The sequence below is a fragment of the Nycticebus coucang genome, chromosome 13 (assembly GCF_027406575.1).
Source record: "Nycticebus coucang isolate mNycCou1 chromosome 13, mNycCou1.pri, whole genome shotgun sequence".
Lineage (NCBI taxonomy): Eukaryota > Metazoa > Chordata > Mammalia > Primates > Lorisidae > Nycticebus > Nycticebus coucang.
The window spans coordinates 98,045,084-98,064,422 of record NC_069792.1 but is presented as its reverse complement, the minus strand read 5'-3'; the positions used below and the strand labels follow the sequence as shown (position 1 = coordinate 98,064,422).

Below are 19,339 nucleotides of genomic sequence, written 5' to 3'. Positions count from 1 at the left end.
AGTTCTCCGCTCTCCCTTCACAGCACAGGCTGTGCCCTGTCCCAAGGGGTCTGGCGAGGTGAGGGACTGGAGTCGGCCAGGCCCTTCCCTCCCACCCTCTCTGGAGGGCTGGGCTGAGGGGAAGCGGAGGTGGAGGCTGCAGTCCTCTTTCACCTGTCCTTGCCGCCAGGAGTCACTGTGTTTCAGGCCTCTGGTGGCTGCTTTCTTCCTGGAGCTTCCTCAGCTCCTCAACTTGGGGATCCCCACTGGTAGAATGAGATCTTCCTCTTCTGCCCTGGGATGCCCTTCCCGGCTTCCTATAGCCAGGTCTCCTTGTGCAGAGAGTTACCTCGGCTGGACACCAAGCCAGCAGCCCAAGCCTAACTTCCTTCTGTGGTGTCCCTTTGTCTCATGGAAACCCACTCGCCCTTGCCTTATAGAATTGGGGGGTCCTATCTGTTCCCCCTGGATCACAGGACACCAGCCTGTGTCCCCATCCTCCCCCCTTGTGGGTACAGACCCAAGCAAATATACCATCAGGTCACCAAAGGTCAGGCTAGGAGGTGGCAAGTTCTGTGATGAGGACTCTGGACTTTGTCCAGTGGCAGTGGGGTCCAGCGTCAGGGTTCATCTGCAAGTTCAAAGATGATATTTGTGTGCTGGGGGTCCCCATGAGAATGTGTGGACAGCCTGGGAAGGCTGATGCTGAGGCTGGAGGCCTTGTCCGAGGCCATTCGTTTCAGGATCCCAGATTCCTTGCCACATCCCTTTGCTGAAAGGTTGGCTGCTTCCTGTTCTCCAGATTTTAATTCAAGTGTCCCCAACTGAGAGGAGACTTTCTTTTTCTCAAGCATAAAAAAATGTCCTAGCCAAGTCACCTTCCATCCCATGGCACTGTTTCTTTGTGTTCAAATCAGCTATTACTCCCTGAAACTATCTCCTTTATTTCTTAGTTACTTTGCTTGATTTTCCTCTTTTCTCCCTAGAAAGTAAGGTCCACAGAGACAGTGACATTGCTGCACCAGTGATTAATACAATGCATGTGAGGTAGTCTGGGGCTCAGTAAATACTTGCTGAATGAAACAGTGACTTCAGTGACGGTGGAGAGCAGTGAGGAAGTCGCTGACAGCTTCAGGAGGGTATGCCTTTCAGGTCTCTTGGGAACCAGGTTAACAAATCTTCATTGTTTTGAGACTAGGCATTCACAGCTGGCCACCGTGTGACAGACAGAACTGGCATCCAGCCACTTCTTAGGGATGTGCTAAAGAGGGGGAAAAAAACCCACGGATAGAAACTGCTTTTGAGTTCATAGCATAAAGGAGGAGTTTAGGAAAACACATTTCTTGCTTTTTCCCTCTCTGCCTTCAATCAAATTAATCCCATTGCATCTTGGCAGCGCAGGACTTAACTGATTCCCTTTAAATCACCGAGATGTCTGAGTGGAGAGGAAATAATAAGTGAATGGGTGTTGTTGCTCATTAGCAGGGCCAACAACTCCTAAAGGCCTGGGCCCTTTTCTTTTCTTGCTTCTACAAGGCACCTGATCGAGGACTTCCATTCTGCAGAGTGACAGACACCATCCTCCCTGATTAAATGAAAGGAACACAGAATTTAGGGTCATAATGGCCTGGGATTCAATCCCCACCCTACCACTTCCTGGCTGTACAACTGGGCGCATTCCTTAGCTTCCCTGAACTTGAGCTTACTCAGCTGTAACGAGCGCTTTGCCAGCCCCGTGTGAATCCAGGAATGCAGGTGGAACAGCCAGCACGGCTCTACTGGCCACTACTTACACTGCTTGTGTCATTGTTTGCTCATTATATCTGGTACCCTGCAGTGCATTGGACCAGCTGCCATTTTCATTTATTTACTCATTCTGCAAATATTTATGGGGCATCAACTTAGTGCCAGTGATGAGTGTCAGGGATCATGATAAGTAAGGACAGTTTTGCTCCTTGACAAATTTGTCACCCAATAGCAAAAAAGTAGTGGTGTACAAAAGCTAAAATGCCCAGAGAATAATGACATGCAAGTCTAGCCACCAGTCTGGACACTTGGGGGAACCGTGTCTAGCCATCCCTGGATTTCCTCGGCTAACACTGTCTTCCTATACTCTACCTTGTGTTCATACAATCCATTCAAAGGTCCCGGTATCTTCCCAACCTTGTCCATGAACTGGCTTAAAGGGAACATGCTCACTGCGCTCCTGTTGGCACGGTGAAAGGTGGCAAGGGGTGGCCTTGGCTCCTCTGGGACTCACGCTGTGACTGGACAATACAATGCACAAAAAGTCAAAGGAGGGTAAGCAGTGAGGGCAGAAGAAGGAGGGGGAGGATGAAGAGGAGGAGGAGGTAGAGTAGAAAGGAAAAGAGGAACAGAGCAGAAAGAGGGGGGAGGAGGGGAGAGTCTTGTTAGGACAGGACTGGCATTTGAGACGGAGGAGAGTAAACAGTGTCTTCCGCACCTGGCTGAAGCTGTGCTCAGCCCTGGGTGGAGACGGAAAATCACCTGTACTAAGTATTAGGTGGTTGTTATTCTTTTTCAGATTACACTGTCTCCCTGTAGAGGAGCTTATGTAGAGAGAAATGAGAGCTAGAAAGATGACCAGTTAGGAGGTTTGCACAGTGCTCCCTGCAAGAGGGAAAGGAGGCCTGTTGTCTGCCGAAGCGGACGGGGCTGGGGAGGGAAATACCACGGAGCTGTGTGTGCGGGACTAGGTGGTGGGCCAGGTGGTGGGTGGGGTGCGGACATGGGAAGGGGAATGCTTGCCCCAGGTCCATGACCTCAGCAAACAGACAAACAGGTAGGCCTTCAGGGCAGGATGATCTGCTTGCTGTCCATCCTGAGCAAGCTTTTCTTTGGGAAGGGGGAATCAAAATTCATGTTCTGTCTCTCTCTCTTGAATATCTGTTCGTGATTCATTTTCACGTTTGTTCCGATGACCAAGGGGCTATCACTGTATTTCTAATTCAGGGCAAGCCAGGAATTCACAAAGATGACGCAGCAGGAGTTTGCCTTTCTGGGAACCTGTGTGTTACGTACACTCAGAGGCTTCATGCTGGGGCTGCACGTCTCTCCTTTGCTGTAGACTAAATGTGTCTCCGATCCCCCAAATTCATATATTGAAATTTAATCCCTAATGTGATGGAATCTGGAGGTGAGGAATTGGGGAGCTGATTAGGTCACAAAGGCAGAGCCCCACTGGATGGGATTAGTGAACCAGGAAGCAGGTCCTCCCCGGACATCAAATCTGCTAGCACCTTGATCTTGAACTTCTCAGCCTTCAGAACCATGAAACACGAACGTTTGTTGTTTGAAAGCCAGCCAGTCTGTGCTAATGTGCCACAGCAGCCCAAACAGAATGAAAACGGATTTTATTATTTAGAAATCTGCGCATCTGTTAAAGCTGCTGATTTAAGGAGAACTCAATCATTGATTTATGTACTGAACTTTTATTAGATATATGTTTTATGGGCAAAGATGCAAAGCTTTCTTGGAGGGCCCTCAGGATGGCCTTTACCTTCAGGGACCCATTTCATTGAGTTGCTTAACATTTGTGGAAGGGTAGGTTAGAAGGTATATTATAAACATTTCCCTTCTTTTCCCATCTCTTCAGCCAGGCCTGGATTCAGATCTCTTCTCTGCTGCTACACTGGCAATTAGCCTTCAACAATTAGTTATGTTAACTGCGTGAGTCTTTGTTTCCTAGCCTGTAAAGCAGGGGATGAGGCCTTACAGTTGATTGGCAGGGTCACCTATATGACTAACTTAGGGAAAAAACGGGCCTGAATGAATGATTGTTGAATGGATTGGATTTTTAACCTCTGTCATGCACTTTGCTCTATACCTTGTGTTGGGGTTGTTTGTTTGTTTCTTTTGAAAAGTTAAAGTTGCCATTTTTTTTTTTTGTTTTCATTTTGTTCATTTGCTTTTCTCATTCCTCAGTTTCCCAATTTGGCCTTCTTAAATAATTTTTACAATTCCATTTTGATTTATCTATAATGTTTCTGAATACATGTTTCAGATGGGATTGTTATAGTAGTTAATCTGGGTATTGCAACCTACTTAGCTTATCCGTCTGCAGTGTGGGTGTTTCACCAATTGGAGTTAGGTGTGGAAACCTTATATTTATTCCAATCCTTTTAACCTCCTCCCACCACACACCAATACAAATAACATCTTTAGAATTCCCTCTGCACACTTTGAGCGCCATTAAAATAATGTTATAACTTTTGCTTCAATCAATAATTTTTTAAAAATTCATGAAAAGTACAGTCTAATCCTAATATTTATCCATGTTAGTATTCCTCCTGCTTCCTGAAGTCCACCCTCTTTCTCTTATCATTTCATTTCTGCTTGGTTTAGCAGCTCTTTCAGGGTAAGTCTATGAGTGGCAGATTATCTTAATTTTCCTTCCTATAAGATGTGTTTACTTCTATTTTGTCCCTGAAGGGTATTTTTGCTGGATATAAGATTGTGGGTTGACAGTTCTTCCCTTTCAGCACTTGAAGAATGTTGTGCCATTTCCTCCTGTTTTCCTTGGTTTCGGGTGAGAAACCTGTTGTTTGTGTTATTTGCCTCTGCAGGCGCTCTGTCACTTCTCTCTAGCCTTTTTCAATACATGTGTGTATTTTTTGTCTTTAGAAGTTTGCTTACGGTATGTTTTGATACAGATTTCTTTAGGTTTATTCTATTTAGGGATAAGCAGGATCTACAGCTTCTAGAATTTCAGCAAATTTGGGAATTTCTCATCCATTATTTCTTTGAATTTTTTTCATCCCCATACTCTGCCCTCTCCTTGGACTGCTACAATATTAACATTATGGGCTTTGTTTTTATCTTAGAGATCCCTAAGACTCTGGTCAATTTTTTTTTTTCTAGTCTGTTTTCTTGCTGGTGTTTAGATTGGGCACATTCTATTTGTCTGTTTTCAAGTTTGCAGACTCTTTTCTCTGATGTATTATTTCCAGTCTAGGATTGGGCCTTCTGTGAGATTCTTTAAAATGTTGGTTAATTGTATTTTTCTGCTCTTTCATTTCTCTTGGGTGATTTTTTTTTATATCTTCTATTTCTTTGCTGAGTTTCTTTTTTTTTCTCATTTGTTTAAAAAATACTTGCTATTGCTCATTAAAGCATTTCTCTGCTGCTTCAAAAATGCTTATTAGAAAATTTGAGTTATTTCAGTGTTTGAATCAGTTGACTGGGTTTTCTCACTGAAGTTGTAATTGTCCTGTTCTTGGTGTAATGAGTAATTTTGCAGTTGTATCCTTGACACCTTGGGTATTATTCTGTGCGACTCTGGAGCCTATTTAATTTTGTTACTTATTGGACAGTCCCCTGTTTAATGGTAGCAGATGGACTGGTGGGGGGATAGATGTTCAGTTCCTTGCTGGTCCTTGCTGATGCCACACAGCAGAATATTCAGTTTTTTTTTTCTTCTTGATAAGGTAAAAGTACACTACACAGGACTCTTTACCATAAAAATCACACCTTAGATCAGGTAAGAAACCTCAGATACAGAAGTGCTATGGCACGCCCCTTACTCTGTATAGTAACAGAAAGCACAGCTGACTCCAGTGTCTGGGATGGGATACATGTGGCTTCTCTCCCTTCTCCAAGTGTTGCCTAAACACTGATACTACGCAGAGCTCTGCCTTCTGCTCCCTCTTCACCTTTCCAGCAGCATCTCCAGCCCCAATTTCTCTTCTGAGCTCTGGACTCAACTGCCTGCCTCCCTTAGGACTCTCCGCCTGGCTGTGTTTCCGGTACCTCAAACTCACCTTGGCGTGTGCCACCTAGTCCTCATCCTGCCCCCTCGCTCATGAGCTCGCTGATGTTGGAAGTGGAGGCTTCTTCTAGACACTGTCCTCCCTGTATCCTGCTCCCTGCCAGTCACCTGAGGTCATGGAATCTGTAGCTGGACCACTGTGCCCATGGCTGTCTTAGGGAAGTTGCTGGCATTTCTTTTGGATTGTAGCATGGGTCTCCTCCTTGGTCCCTTTAATCCATCCTTGCCAACAGGGTTTCTCAAATCACTCAAATCATCAGCATATACCACTCCTATGAGTGTGAACACCTCCTGGCTCCAGGAGATCTCCAAGCAAATTGTGAACCTTTTCTCTGGGTCACCGCACAAGTCTCCAGGCTTCTTCGTTAATGCTTTCTTCATGCTTGAATACTTTCCTCCCTATGAATCCCTACCTCTGCTGCAGCCTGAATTTTCATCATTTTCTTCATCCCTTCACCAAACCACTGTGCTTCATGCTCACCCCAACAGTGGGAACACACAGGCTGTGGGCCATTCCCAGGGAAGGCAGCCTCGCCCTCCTGCCTCCTCCCCACTCATCATTCTAGACTCAGCTCAGGTATCTCTTCCTCCAGGAAGCCTTCCCTGACCTCCCAGGCCTGAAGAAGGAGCTCATCCTCTCATCTCTCCCCCTTTTTAGAGCACTAGCCCACTGGAAGTATAAGCATCTACTTGCTTGTATGTCTCTATCATCAGGCTGCCGGCCTCTTGGACAAAGTGTTATGTAAAATGCTTAACATGGTTTAGGGCATGATTGAATTAGAGATGAGAATAATGAAATCCCAGGACCCTGACCCATTCAGCACCTACAGATGGATACGTCTCCCCTTGATAGCAGATTATGACAATAATGGAAGCATTTTACTTTGTAAAAATTATTATATGCATGGGCTCAGGTAATCTCTTCCACAAATCTCTGAAGTAGAGAATATTCTTCCCATAGTTAAGAAAACTAAGGATCGGAAAATAATGAAAATAATGTGTCTGAAGCACCTCGTATGGCCAGGTGTGTTGTAAGCTTTTTACATACAGTAACTTATTTAATTAAACCCAACAATCCTGTGAGATAAGTATTTTTATCCCCACTTCGTATGTAAGAAGACAGAGGCCCAGAAAGGTTAAGTGAATTCTGCTAGGTTTTGCATGGTTGGAATTTGTACACAGGGATTCTGATTGAAAAGCTTAGTCACAAAGCTTGCTGCCCCTGAAGAAGTCAGATGCCTATGACAATGTGTGTCCCAGCACACAGAAAGTACTTGGCTTATATTGTTGAATGAACAGGATTTGCTCCAAGTCATACAGTGTAGGGTTTCAAATATAGGACACAGACTCTCCAGTGAGCTCGACTGGATTCTCGGGCAGCCCAGTGGAGACAGAACGCCTAGCTTCCAGCAAGGGCAGCGAGCACCCCAGACAGCTCTATAGCACTATGCCAGAGGCTCGGAGCTCAGCTTGTGATCAGAGGTCCAGACGTGGACAGGCCACGCTTTTATGTCCTGTACAGACCAAATTCTTCCCCAGAACATCACCCATCACCCCAGCAACACATCAGAGGTGCCTCCGTCCACACAGCCCCCACCCTCTGTGGGCAGAGTCCGGACCCTCTGACTTGGAGCTTGAACGCTGCCCGGGCTGCCCTCGCAGTGTGCCGAAGTTCACTTTCTTTCTCTAAATTGCTTTCAGCTCTGTGCTTTCCCTCCACCCGTCTCTGGGTCTCTGAATGGGAATGCTGGTTACCATGGCAACGGGCTGGCTTATGGAAGGAACTCAGCTCAGTAAATTAATTGCTGGACTTTGGGGAAACTAATGGCAGAGCTCTGCCTCCCAGGGATAGGGGCGTGGCCTGCATCCTGCTAGGCTGGCCGCTGACCCCTGGACACAGCTCACAGCTCAGGGCTGGGTGAGAGATAGAGAGAGGTGGAATAATGGTGCCCCACACTTGCTGAGGGGGTGAAGGGGACAGGCTGCTAGAACTTCACATGGATGGAGCACCTACTCTCTGCCAGGACCTGTCCTGCATACTTTGCAGAAATAATTTCCCCCCACTGATGGAGTAGAGATCATCATTCTCTTATTGTTGAGGGGACTGAATGTAAGAAATACTCACTCATGCCACTGAGAACAGAGATAGGATGCCATCTGAGGCTGGCCCCGCTCAGTGAATTTTTTCTCATGAACATTTCGTTTATTCCTGAGTGGAAGGCCATCTCTTCTCCACAGTCTCTTCCAGAAGATAGAAGCAGAGGGAGGGAACTCTTCTTAATTCATTCCATGAGTTAAGCCAGTGTGACTCTAATCCCCAAACCAGACAAAGCCATTATAATAAAAGAGAACTACAGGTCACCATCTCTCATGACTATAGATACAAAAATGCTGAACAAAATATGAGCAAATCAAATCCAACAATGTGTAAAATAAATTATACACCACGACCAAGTGGTATTTATCCCAGGTGTTCAAGGCTGGCTCAACATCCAAAAATCAGTTAACATAGTCCTACCCCAGCCCGGCCTGAGGAAGGCATTTTCTTCCCTCCAGGGCATTATCTGGCGGTTTCTTCCCCACTCTTTTTTGGCACTTCTCCTTCCTGTGAACCAGGCCATGAGTACTTCGGCATTTGACTGTATCCTTTGCTTGTTTCCTTCATTTTTTCTGTACTTGAGAAACAAGTGTTTCTCCAGCCGGACTCCAGACGCCCCGAGAAATGGCACTGCTGAGCGGTTTTGAGTATGGGCCTGTGGGCGGATCTCCCAGGTCTGAATCCTGGCTCCTGGGTGCAGTTGTGGGAAGCCTATTTAAGCCTGTGCTCTTCAGATTTTTGGGGCTCTACTGTTCTGATGAATTGAGTTATTACACCTGGTTACTAGTGTTCAGGAAGCTCATCATATGTCAATGGTCAGTGCTACAAAGAGCCTGGGCTTTGGTGTCCTCCAGATCGGACACCAAGAGCAGCTCTGTCGTTCCCAGGGGTGTGTGTGTGGGGGGAAGTCAGTGGTCTGTGCTTCCCCATGGGAATGTTGGTGCTGACTTGCAAGTTTGCTGTGACCCTTGTCTATTTCTAGAAGTTTAATCATCCCAAGAGTTCTGTCCACCACCAAGCGATGGTAGGAGGTGTCCTCTCATGCACACAGGTCTTTAATTTCTCCATCCGTGTTTTATAGTTTTCAGCGTGGTTATAGTCATCTCTAAGCAGATTAGCTGTTTTGATGCTGTTATAAAAAGAATGGTTTTCTTAATTTTCTATTCAGATTCTTCATTTTGTACACAAACAAATTTTCGAGAGCTGATTTTGTACTGTGTAACTTCACTGGATTTATTAGTTCTAACAGTTTTCAATGAATTTTTTAGGCTTTTCTACAAACGCATGAGATCATGCCATCTGCAGACAGATGATTTTGCCTCTTTTTTTCCAAGTTGGATGCCTTTGACTTCCTTCTCTTGCCTAATTACTCTGGCTGGAACTTCCAGCAGTATAGTGAACAGAAGTGGCAAAGAGGCACCTCTGTTTTGTTCCTGATCTTAGAGGAAAAGCTTTAGTCTTACACCATTGAGTATGAGGTTAGCTGAGGGCTCTTCACATATGGCCTTTATTATTTTGGGTAAATTTCCTTCTAGTGTTAGCTTACTAAGTGCTTTTTTTTAATCATGAGAGGGCGTTTGATTTTGTCAAATGCTTTTCCTGCAGCAGTTGGAACCACCATGTGTTTTTCCTTCCATTTATTTTATTGAATTGGTGTATTGCATGGATTGAATTTTGTATGTTGAACCACCCTTTCGTTGCTGAGATAAATCCCACTTGGTCATGGCATCTAATACTTTTAATATTCTGTTCAATTTGGTTTGCTACTCTTTTTGCTGAATATTTGTATCTGTGTTTATGAGGAATATTAGTCTGAAGTTTTTTCTTATGTATTTGGGAAAATATCTGACAAATGTTCCTCTGAAAACTTGGAGAGTACAACTTTGATAAGGCCCATTTTCTGCCATGATGGAAATTATCAAATTTCGTGAGCCTGGAAAATACTGAACAATAATGGGTGCCGTCATTCCCTACCTGTCCAGCGTCTTTCTTATTTCACAAAACCCCAATTGATTAGTAGTTGCTGCTCATATTTGGATTTGTTGCATTCAGGCAGATCATGGGAAGAGTGTAGGCCTCATGCCTAGAAGAGGCCTGGTTCAAGTCCCTCTCTCTAACCTTTCTCTAACCCCCTTGGTCACCTGGGGAGAGACACAGGCCTTCTCTCCATCTCAGGTCTTCCCTCATCCAGTGGAGATGACAATGCCTGTCTTGAAGGGTCACATGAGTAGTTAGTTATTTGATTACTGCCATAGCTCCTTGATGATGTCTGCGTTCTTCTAATGAATGGCTCCTAGCCAACTCAAGATAATATGACAGTGGCAGATGGTGGCTATTCCTCATTACCATCGATCTAATTTCTATGTAGAGGCCAAATAAGTGCCAGGGGGCTGAATGGACCAGGCAGACGAGTCCTTACCACCATACAGCTTGAGGGCTAACGGGGTGTGGCCAGCAAGTCTGACTGGCTAAGATTCTCTGTCCTTCCCCTGGACACTCTGACCTATGGCCTTGGACTGCTGACTGCCTCTACAGGTTACATTCTGGAGCCGCATCTTCCTTCTTGTTCCTCTACAGCGGCCTTCTGTGGCTCTGAGTATTGTCACTTGTTTGTCCTCTACGCACTGGCAAGGTAGCTTTTCATGCCCTGGTAAGAGAAGCCTGCTTTCCCCAAAGGTGGTGGGGACAAGGTTATAGAACTCATGTACCCGTCCCGAGATGAACACACACACCTGTCCTGCATGAGGAAGTCCAATGGGTACCACGGTCTGCTCCTGTCTGAGGCCTCAGAGTTGCTGTTCCCTCTGCCTGAATTGATGACCTGCTTTTTGTCTAACTGTGTCCTACCCAGACTTGCAAACTGGGCTTGGAAGAAAGCTAGGGTCTGACCTTCCCCTGAAATGTCTAGGTGACTCCCTCCCTGGCTCTGTGCTCCCCAAACTCCCTGCACTTTCTTCTTCTAGCAGCGCTTCCTCCTTCCGGTGCTCACTTGATCCTATCCTGCCCTGGGTCCCAGGAGTCAGCGAGTGCCTGCCTGTCCAGGGCAGTCATCTCCCTCCCTGTCCTCAGCACCTGGCACCTGAGGGCAACCAGTGAATATTTGTCAAATGACTAAATCAACAATGAAGTCCATAAACTGCTTTCTCTGTCCAGGACCTTTTTTTAACAATGACAAATACTTTTAGAAATCCACATAAAAATAAAATATATGGAAGGGGAAATACAGTTAGCTAATAAGCAGTGTATTGAGTTGGCAAAGATTGACATGATGCTGCCAAGTGCACGGTGAGTGGGGCATCCACACACACAGCTGGGTGCAGCAGAAATCTGCACAACCCTTCTGGAAAACAATTCACTGATCTATATCAGGGTTCTTGCAAAACTCATATGTCACCCTAGGTGTTTTTCTATAAGCCTACACTAAGAAAATCATTAAATGTGGGCAAGTCTTAGGGATGAAGATGTCCTCTATAACATATTAACAAATACAGTGGCCCATTAAACATCTAAAAGTAGAAATCATGGTCAAAATAATGGTGCTATGGGTACACAGGGGTTCTGTGCAGCTGATCGTGATGGTGGTATTTCAATAATGAAAGTTTTGAAGAGCTTTCAGGGGGCTGAGTGTTGCTCAAGATATAATGTTAAGAGAGGTGAAATCCCCAGCGTGGAGGGGTAGGGTGCAAAGTAGCCTTGCATGAGGAGGATAGGTCTTGGCCTTCAATCCCTGAGTTCAAATTCTGGCACCAGCACTAAGAGCTGTGAGGCTTTTGTCCCTCCACGCTGTAGATTTTCAGCTACTAAATGGTGGAAGATGGTGGTTCCTGGCTTAGTGTGGATGTGAAGGTGAAAAAGAATGGTATGTTGGTAAAAAGCATTGAGCCCATTTCTTGGAGCAGCACTTAATACTCTTTACTGTTAGTAACAGGTACTTGGGTAATCTTTACTATTGGCTAAAAAAAATAATAATCGACTCTGGGTACCACTAATTCTGAGGGAGAATTGAGACAGGGATAGTGCCTGGGTGACCCTCTGCCCACAGCTGCCAGAGTCCAGGCTCTCTGAGTTCAGTACTCTTGGGTGGCAGCCCAGCTATCACTCTCCCCACCCTTTCCCTCCCTCCCTGTCTTTCCCTATCTTTGTCCTTCCCTTCTCCCCACTCTTCCCCTCTGAGGTGAGCATCCGTGAGCATCTGCTGTGCACTGGGCTCTATGCTGGGCCCCAGGACTCCAGAAACCTATTCTAAGAGACCCCAAGCTGCTGGGGGAGACAGGTTGCAGGCAGATGAGAGCAGCATGAGAGAAAAATGATGGGGACTGTGACCAGAACCCCTGCCAGGCCCCATGGGAACAAATAAATGTGTAAAGCTCAAGGGAGAAAGTGTCCGGATCCAGTCCCCTTCTTAGTCATCAGGGAGGGGGACAGGTCAGAGGAGAGACGAGCATGAGGAGCAATTCCACCATCCCGCCCTGTGCCAGATAAAAGCCTCCAGGCCTACGGAGGGACCAGAAGTTTGGGGGAAGCAGTGGGATTCTGTCTACAGATTCTGGATGACAGACACAACCCAAATGGGAAGGCGACAGGAAAGGGTCATGGACAGAATTTGTGAGTCATTTTTTATAAAACCCAGAACAGGGTGCAAATCTGCTTGGTAAAATGCATCTTGAAGGTGCTCTATTAAAAGCTGTGTTAGGCATTGGCATCTAGTGAATGCAGGGGCCAGAGGGGTGTCAGGGTGTGAGAACCTGGCTCCCAGGAAGGTGGGGAGTCTCCCCAGGAGGAGAGTCAGGGTATGAGAGTCTGGCCTCAGGAAGGCGGGAGGGATCTTCCCAGGAGGAGTGTCAGGGTGTGAGAGCCTGGCTCCCAGGAAGGCAGGGCGGGGGCTCCCCAGGATGAAGTGTCAGGGTGTGAGAGCCTGGCTGCCAGGAAGTCAGGGGTGTCTTTCCAGGTTAGCTTCCCAGTGGCTAAGGGGTCACAGGTGCTCAGGGATGTCTAGACTCCATGTAGACGCAGTCTGGCTTCCCTTGGAGCACTGTGTCAGCTGTTTGCAGGGTGTCTGAACCCTGCCCCGCCTGTGCATGATCTTGGGCAAGTTACTCCTTTTGCTGAGATGAGTTATACCCTGCAGATGGGGATGCCCTCGGCCACCCCACAGTCATAAGAACGGATTGGAACTAGATGGGTTCGAACAATCTGAGGCCAAGCTGGGGAAAGGTATGCAGGACAGGGCTGCAACCCGCACAGAGCACAGGGTGGCAGAGTGTGTCCTGGGAGCCACAAGGAATCCCAGTGATGGGAATGTGAGCATAGCCTGAGCAGGAGTGGGTGGGCAGGACCCACTTGGGAGGTGGCCCATGGGGACTTTGCACAAGGGGAGGAGCTGATGATTGCAAACGTGTGCACACCTTTGGCTCGCCTCCCCATGCACGTGTGTGCATGCATGTGTGCGTGTGTGTGCATGTGAGCGCATGCATGTGGCGGGGTGGGAAAGACCCCTGAGACCGGCTCACCTGTGTTTGTCATGGAGTATAGCCGTATTGACATACGGCTACTCCAGGTTTGTGGAGGTTCTCTTGATTCTCTGGAACATTGTAAGTTTTAGTTCGCCATGATGAAAAGCTGAAATGTCAATGTAATTCAGAAAAAGTCACGAAAAGAGAAACATGTGTAGTACACATGTTCACACAGAGCTCACTCCTCCTCCTCTGTGGGTTTTTGGTTTGCAAGTCCCCTCCCTGCCCTGGTCCAGGGTGGTGACATTTTGTTCCCGCATGCCTGTCCATGGGGTACAGTCTCACAGCCCTCTGAAGTCTCACAGATCACTGTAATGCCTGCTTTGGACCTGAACTTGAAAACAGAGGGTAAATGAGGTTGCTTTCCACTTATTCCCTTGCCACCTGCTCAGTAGTTTTCAGTTTATTAAATCTAAAAAAGAGTTTTTGCTTATTATTTGACTTAGAATAATCTTATGTTGATCATTTGCACTATTGCCTTTGAGATAGCCTCTTGACCACTGCAAACATCCTTTGGCCAATTCTTCTTCTTTGCCTTGGTTCACGCTATTTAGTGACCACGCATATGGGCTCTGATCCGTTAGGTCTATGAGTTAGATCAGTCTGTATGGCACAGTTCCCGGGACAGACGGTAGGTGAATGGATTGGTAAGTGACAGCCCACTGCTGGCAGAAGGGAGTTCAGGCTTCCTAGGGAGACAGCTGAGTAGCGGCCCCTCAAACAGCTGGGGAGCGAGGTGTTCAGCAAGGACTTTGCACAAGGGGAGCATCTGGGCTCAGCACTGCTGGGGCCTTCGGGGTGGGTGTGGGGATGTCAGGCAAGTAGAGAAGCTTCCACAGTGGTGAGGGTATGTTACAGAACTGGTTCAGTGCTAGAAAGTTCATGGCCACTCAGAGAAGCCTGGTAGGGGAGAGGTGAGAGGTCATGCTGGTGGGGACTGGGCAGTCATGGCAGGCCTGTGGGCTGATTTCAGCAGGGTATGAGAAGGGCATCGTGGAGGGGCTTCTGGCTGAGGAGGGGTCCCTAGTCCCCTCTCCTGTTCCTTTCTGCAACCTCACATCCTGCCATGGGCCTGGCAGGTCCCTGATGCACACCCGCCGCTGGGTGGGAGGAGGGGTGGAAGGGAGGTGACACTTGGGCTCGCTCTTTAGAAGGCCACCCTGTGGCTCTATGAACAGTGGACTCTGAGGAGGGCAGAGAGGCCGAGCCTGGGCATGGGGCCATTCCTCCTGGGGCCCAGAAGCTGAAAGGTCCTCACTGCAGTGTGTCTTTTCTACACAGGCGATGCTGCAGTAGCCCCTGACGGTGCTCCATCCCAGCCCCAAGAAGAAGAGCCATGGCTGGCCTGAACGGGCGCGCTGCGGCTGACCTGCTCTGGCTGCTGCTGCTGTGGAGCATGGACGGTGGCTGCCAGGCCCAGCGGGCAGGTGGGGCGATCACGGGCTGCACCATCTGGGGGGCCGGGCAGTCAGCGTGTCTGTCCCTGTGTGTGTGAATGTGCAAGGCCAGGGGGTGTGCCTGAGAATCAGTGTGTGGCCAACCGTGTGAGAGAGAGACTGTCAGGAGGCCAACAGGCCTGTGTGTGTAACCACCAAGAGCCAGTGTGTGAGTCTGTGAGAGTGTGAGTGTGAGAATGTGTGTGTGAGAGAATGTGTGAGCGTGTGAGGCAGTGTTCAAGAATCTGACAGGTGTGTGTGATAATCAGCTGTCCAGCAAGAGCCAGTGTGTGAGTGATAAAATGCGTGGGGATTGTGAGAGTGTGAGACGTTATGAGAGAGTGTGAGGGCGTGTGTGTGGATACGTGTGACCGTGTCATTGTGGGTGTGTGAGTGTGTGACCGTGAGAGTGTGTGAAGGATGTGTGTGGATACGTGTGACCGTGTCATTGTGGGTGTGTGTGTGACTATGAGTGTGTGAGGGTGTGTGTGTGGATACGTGTGACCGTGTCATTGTGGGTGTGTGAATGTGTGAGTGTGGATACGTGTGACCATGTCATTGTGGGTGTGTGAGTGTGTGACTGTGTATGACTGTGTGAGTGTAAAGGAGTGTGGGTGGATATGTGAGACCGTGTCATTGTGGATGTGAGTGTGTGACTGTGTGTCAGAGTGTGAAGGATGTGTGTGGATACGTGTGACTGTGTCATTGTGGGTGTGAGTGTGTGACTGTGAGTGTGAAGGAGTGTGTGCGGATATGTGTGACCGTGTCATTGTGGGTGTGAGTGTGAGTGTGAAGGATGTGTGTGGATATGTGTGACTGTGTTATTGTGGGTGTGTGAGTGTGAAGGAGTGTGTGTGGATATGTGTGACCATGTCATTGTGTGTGTGTGTGTGAGTGTGAAGAATGTGTGTGGATATGTGCGACTGTGTCATTGTGGGTGTGAGTGTGAAGGATGTGTGTGGATATGTGTGACTGTGTCATTGTGAGTGTGAAGGATGTGTGTGGATATGTGTGACCATGTCATTGTGGGTTTGAGTGTGAGTGTATAACTGTGAGTGTGAAGGAGTGTGTGTGGATACGTGTGACCGTGTCATTGTGGGTGTGAGTGTGTGTGGATATGTATGGAGGTCCTTGTGGGTGTGCATGTGAGTGTGTGAGTGTGAAGGAGTGTGTGTGGATACGTGTGACCATGTCATTGTGGGTGTGTGAGTGTGAGTGTGAAGGAGTGTGTGTGGATATGTGTGGAGGTCCTTGTGGGTGTGAGTGTGAGAGCAAGAGGGAGGATGAGAAGGAGCTGCCTGGCCCCGTGTCCCAGTCAGATAATGTGCTCTGAGGCTGACTTGATCAGCAAGTCTACACAGGGTTTGATGCTGGGGACAGGGCGTGGTTGGGACCTGGTTGTCTTATCCTTCTCTGTGAAGGCTTTGGGACACCTTCCAGGGAGAAATGGACACAGTGGGGTTCAGCCAGAGAAGCTGTCCGGGACAGTGAGACACAGGCAGCAGACAAGGGGACAGGGGCATTTCCTAGAGATGGGAAGGCCCGGGCGGGCAGGGTTGAGACCTGAAGGATGGCTTTGCTCTCCTGTGTGGGGGACCCTGCTGTGGGAAGACAGTGGTCAGGACTGAGACATGAGGGGGCGGGAGGAGTGAAGACTGTGAGCCAGCGGTGTGCACGACATCCAGCACGGGGCTTCACATGGGGCTGCCACAGCAGGCAGGGACGGCATCCCTCGCTAGATTTGGAGTGTAAATGCTGTTCCCGTTTCAGACGAGGAACTGAGGGAAAGAGAGGCCCAAGCCCACAGCAGGTGAAGCTGGGAAAAGTGGAGAAATGACACTCTAAAACTTCACTCCCTAGGCCTCAAAAAAAAAAAAAAAGACACTATTGCTTTAGAGATTTTACAATGTTTTCCACGTGTTTCTTTTCTGCCTGAGCCTCTGGAAGGCAGTTAGCTGGAATAAGTGTGGACATCTGTTTTAAAGATGAGGAACATGAGATCTCTGTGTCCATCAAGCCAACCTCTCAAGTGCACAGTTGATGCCCAGGATTACCAAATTTGCAAGTGGACAAGTCCTAGGCTGTTTCTTCTATGGCCTCATTTCATGGAGAGGACAATGGTGCCAGAGGGAAGCAGTGGCAAGGCCCTGTCCTTTAGCAGAGCCACGGCCAATCCCTTCTGTCCATAGCATACTCTAACCCAGCCTGTTCCCTGGCCTCTGGGAAAAAATGTGTGCAGGGCTCAAAAGGGCCTTTTGGTGAGGCCTCCTGAGCAATGTAGCTTCTTTAGCCTTAAAACAAATTTGCTTTAGGATTACAGCCCACAGTGGCCCTCAGTAGCAAAGATCCTGAACAGGCTGGCACATTATGTTCCCAAGGACAAAAGAATGACCTTTTGTGTCAAGGAGAAAAGCTCTTCAGGAGTTATCTTTGAGTCCACACATCTGGGGATACATACTCCAAAAGCTCTAATCCTGTTAGGGAGTCAATCCTGCTAAGGCTGGCATGTCACTCAGTGCTGGAATACAGATTGTAGCTTGGATTTTGACAACTAGAGAGAAAGGGGTTCAGTGTGGTGGCTTACGCCTGTAATCCTAGCACTCTGGAAAGCCAAGATAGGTAGATTGCTTGAGCTCAGGAGTTTTAGACCAGCCTGAGTAAGAGTGAGACCCCATCTCTACTGAAAATAGAAAAATTAGCCAGGCGTGGTGGTGGGCAGCTATGCGAGAGGCTTGAGCAAGAAGATCTCTTGAGCACAAGAGTTTAAGGTTGCTGTAAACTATGATGCCAAGGCACTCTACTCAGGGCAACAGAGTGAGACTGTTTCAAAAAAAAGAAAAAAAAAAAAAGAAAGCATAGAAAAGAAAGAAAAGACAAAAGGAAAAGAAAACTAGAGAGAAAGGTAGGTGTGAAGTATTCAAGACTAGAATTGGCTCAGGCCAGATACCGAAGTATATATAGCTTTAGTGTTTTTATTTTTTAACTTAATGTATTGCTTGTAAATATAAAAGCAGAAAACAAAATAGAGCCGCTCTGAATTCTGCTTGCCAAAGGTGGTTTCTCTCATGCACACATGGTTACACACACAGACACACACGAGAGCACTGGCTTTCTTTACTGACATTCCATCATATTATACATAATGTTTTATAAATAGAGTTTTACACCCAACACTGTATTGGAAAAATGTATCTGTGTTGGTAAATATGGGTACGTATTTAAGGCATGGAAGTTCAAGGCCATCTCGTCTCCCACTCTGTGAATACATAATGGATCTTCGCTTTAAGTAATTCTACCTAGGTGAATGTAGACATTGTCTTCAGGATTTTCTTGGTCAGGTTCCTGTGAACTTCCCTATATATCCCCCTTCTATTGATCTGATTATTTACTTGGGCTAAATCACAAATTGTGAAATGGTGGAGCTTTAAAGCCCCGGAAGAAAGTATGACATTCCTAAGGCCACTTGCTGAGTAGACAAATGCATTCTGCTCAAACTGGTGTGCACCTTGGGCACCACCAGTCCTATTTACCCTTTCTCACCTGATATTTGAACAAAGTGGGGCTTGTTTGTTTGGTAGGGTTCCTTTTTGATTTTATTAGCCAAATATTTGTGCTGGGTGTCCCTGGGGGCCTAGGCAGCTGCTACCACTGGTGTTGTGGAAGTAGCAAGACCGAGCTTCTTGCTGGTTCCCTTGTACATTTGGAGTTAGGAAAACACTTTTGCTCATGCTCCATGCACAGGACGGACGGCTGTGAGGATGAGAAATTAATCATGTAGTGCTGTGTTTGGTTTAATCAGAAACATCATATAGTTTATATAAAATTTATATTTATACAAATATAAGTAATGTAAGTATATTCATAAAGCATATAAATCATCTACATGGCACATTTATATTTAAAATGAATGAATGTGACATATTTAATGTGATTTTTAATGATAAAATACTCTAAATTGTTTATTCAACCAGGGAGCAGTAGCTAAGTCCATTACGTTCCTCTGTGCAGAGGACCCTGCAGTCGTGGTCACCTGTGGTCATGGTCACCTGCAGTATCTAGCTGGAAATGGGTTTCTAGCTTGTCACTGGACACAGAGAAATCAGTGCCTATACCACTGGCTGGTACAGTCCCACTTCCATCAATCACTAGAGAGACACAGTATTTACCTCTGAGAAGATGGGAATATGAACTTTAAAAACACCTTCTGGTTGCCTTTTCTGAAGTGAACATGCATTACTTATAGTAGGTTTACAAATAATGAAACCAAAAGTGAAGTCACGTTTTAACCAAAACAAAAGTGCAGAGACTGCTGTGCAGTGTCTTCCATGGTGGGGGTCATTTTAATGTAATAGAATACGTTGCCAGCTGAACCTCACAGCCATCCTGGAGAAAACTCACAATTGTTACCACGTGAAGGTGGGGAAACTGAGGCTCAGGTGGTTCAGGCAGCCTAAGGCCCCCAGGCAGTGGGAGGCAGGGCCGGACCCTGTGACCAGCCTTCAGGCCCAAGGACAGTCCCCTTTTG

At 47.1% G+C, this 19,339-nt stretch overlaps 1 protein-coding gene across 4 annotated transcripts in view; it reads left to right on the top strand.

The window, feature by feature from the left end:
* COL22A1 (collagen type XXII alpha 1 chain) overlaps window positions 1-19,339 on the top strand; it is a 269,693-nt gene that overhangs the window by 9,889 nt on the left and 240,465 nt on the right. For all 4 annotated transcript variants that reach the window (XR_008373874.1, XM_053559196.1, XM_053559195.1 and 1 more), the window contains exon 2: window positions 14,660-14,805. Coding sequence is in view for 3 of the 4 variants with exons in the window: in XM_053559196.1 (XP_053415171.1) it covers window positions 14,715-14,805 (91 nt within the window). In the remaining variant the exon portion in view is untranslated. The remainder of the gene's footprint in view (window positions 1-14,659; window positions 14,806-19,339) is intronic.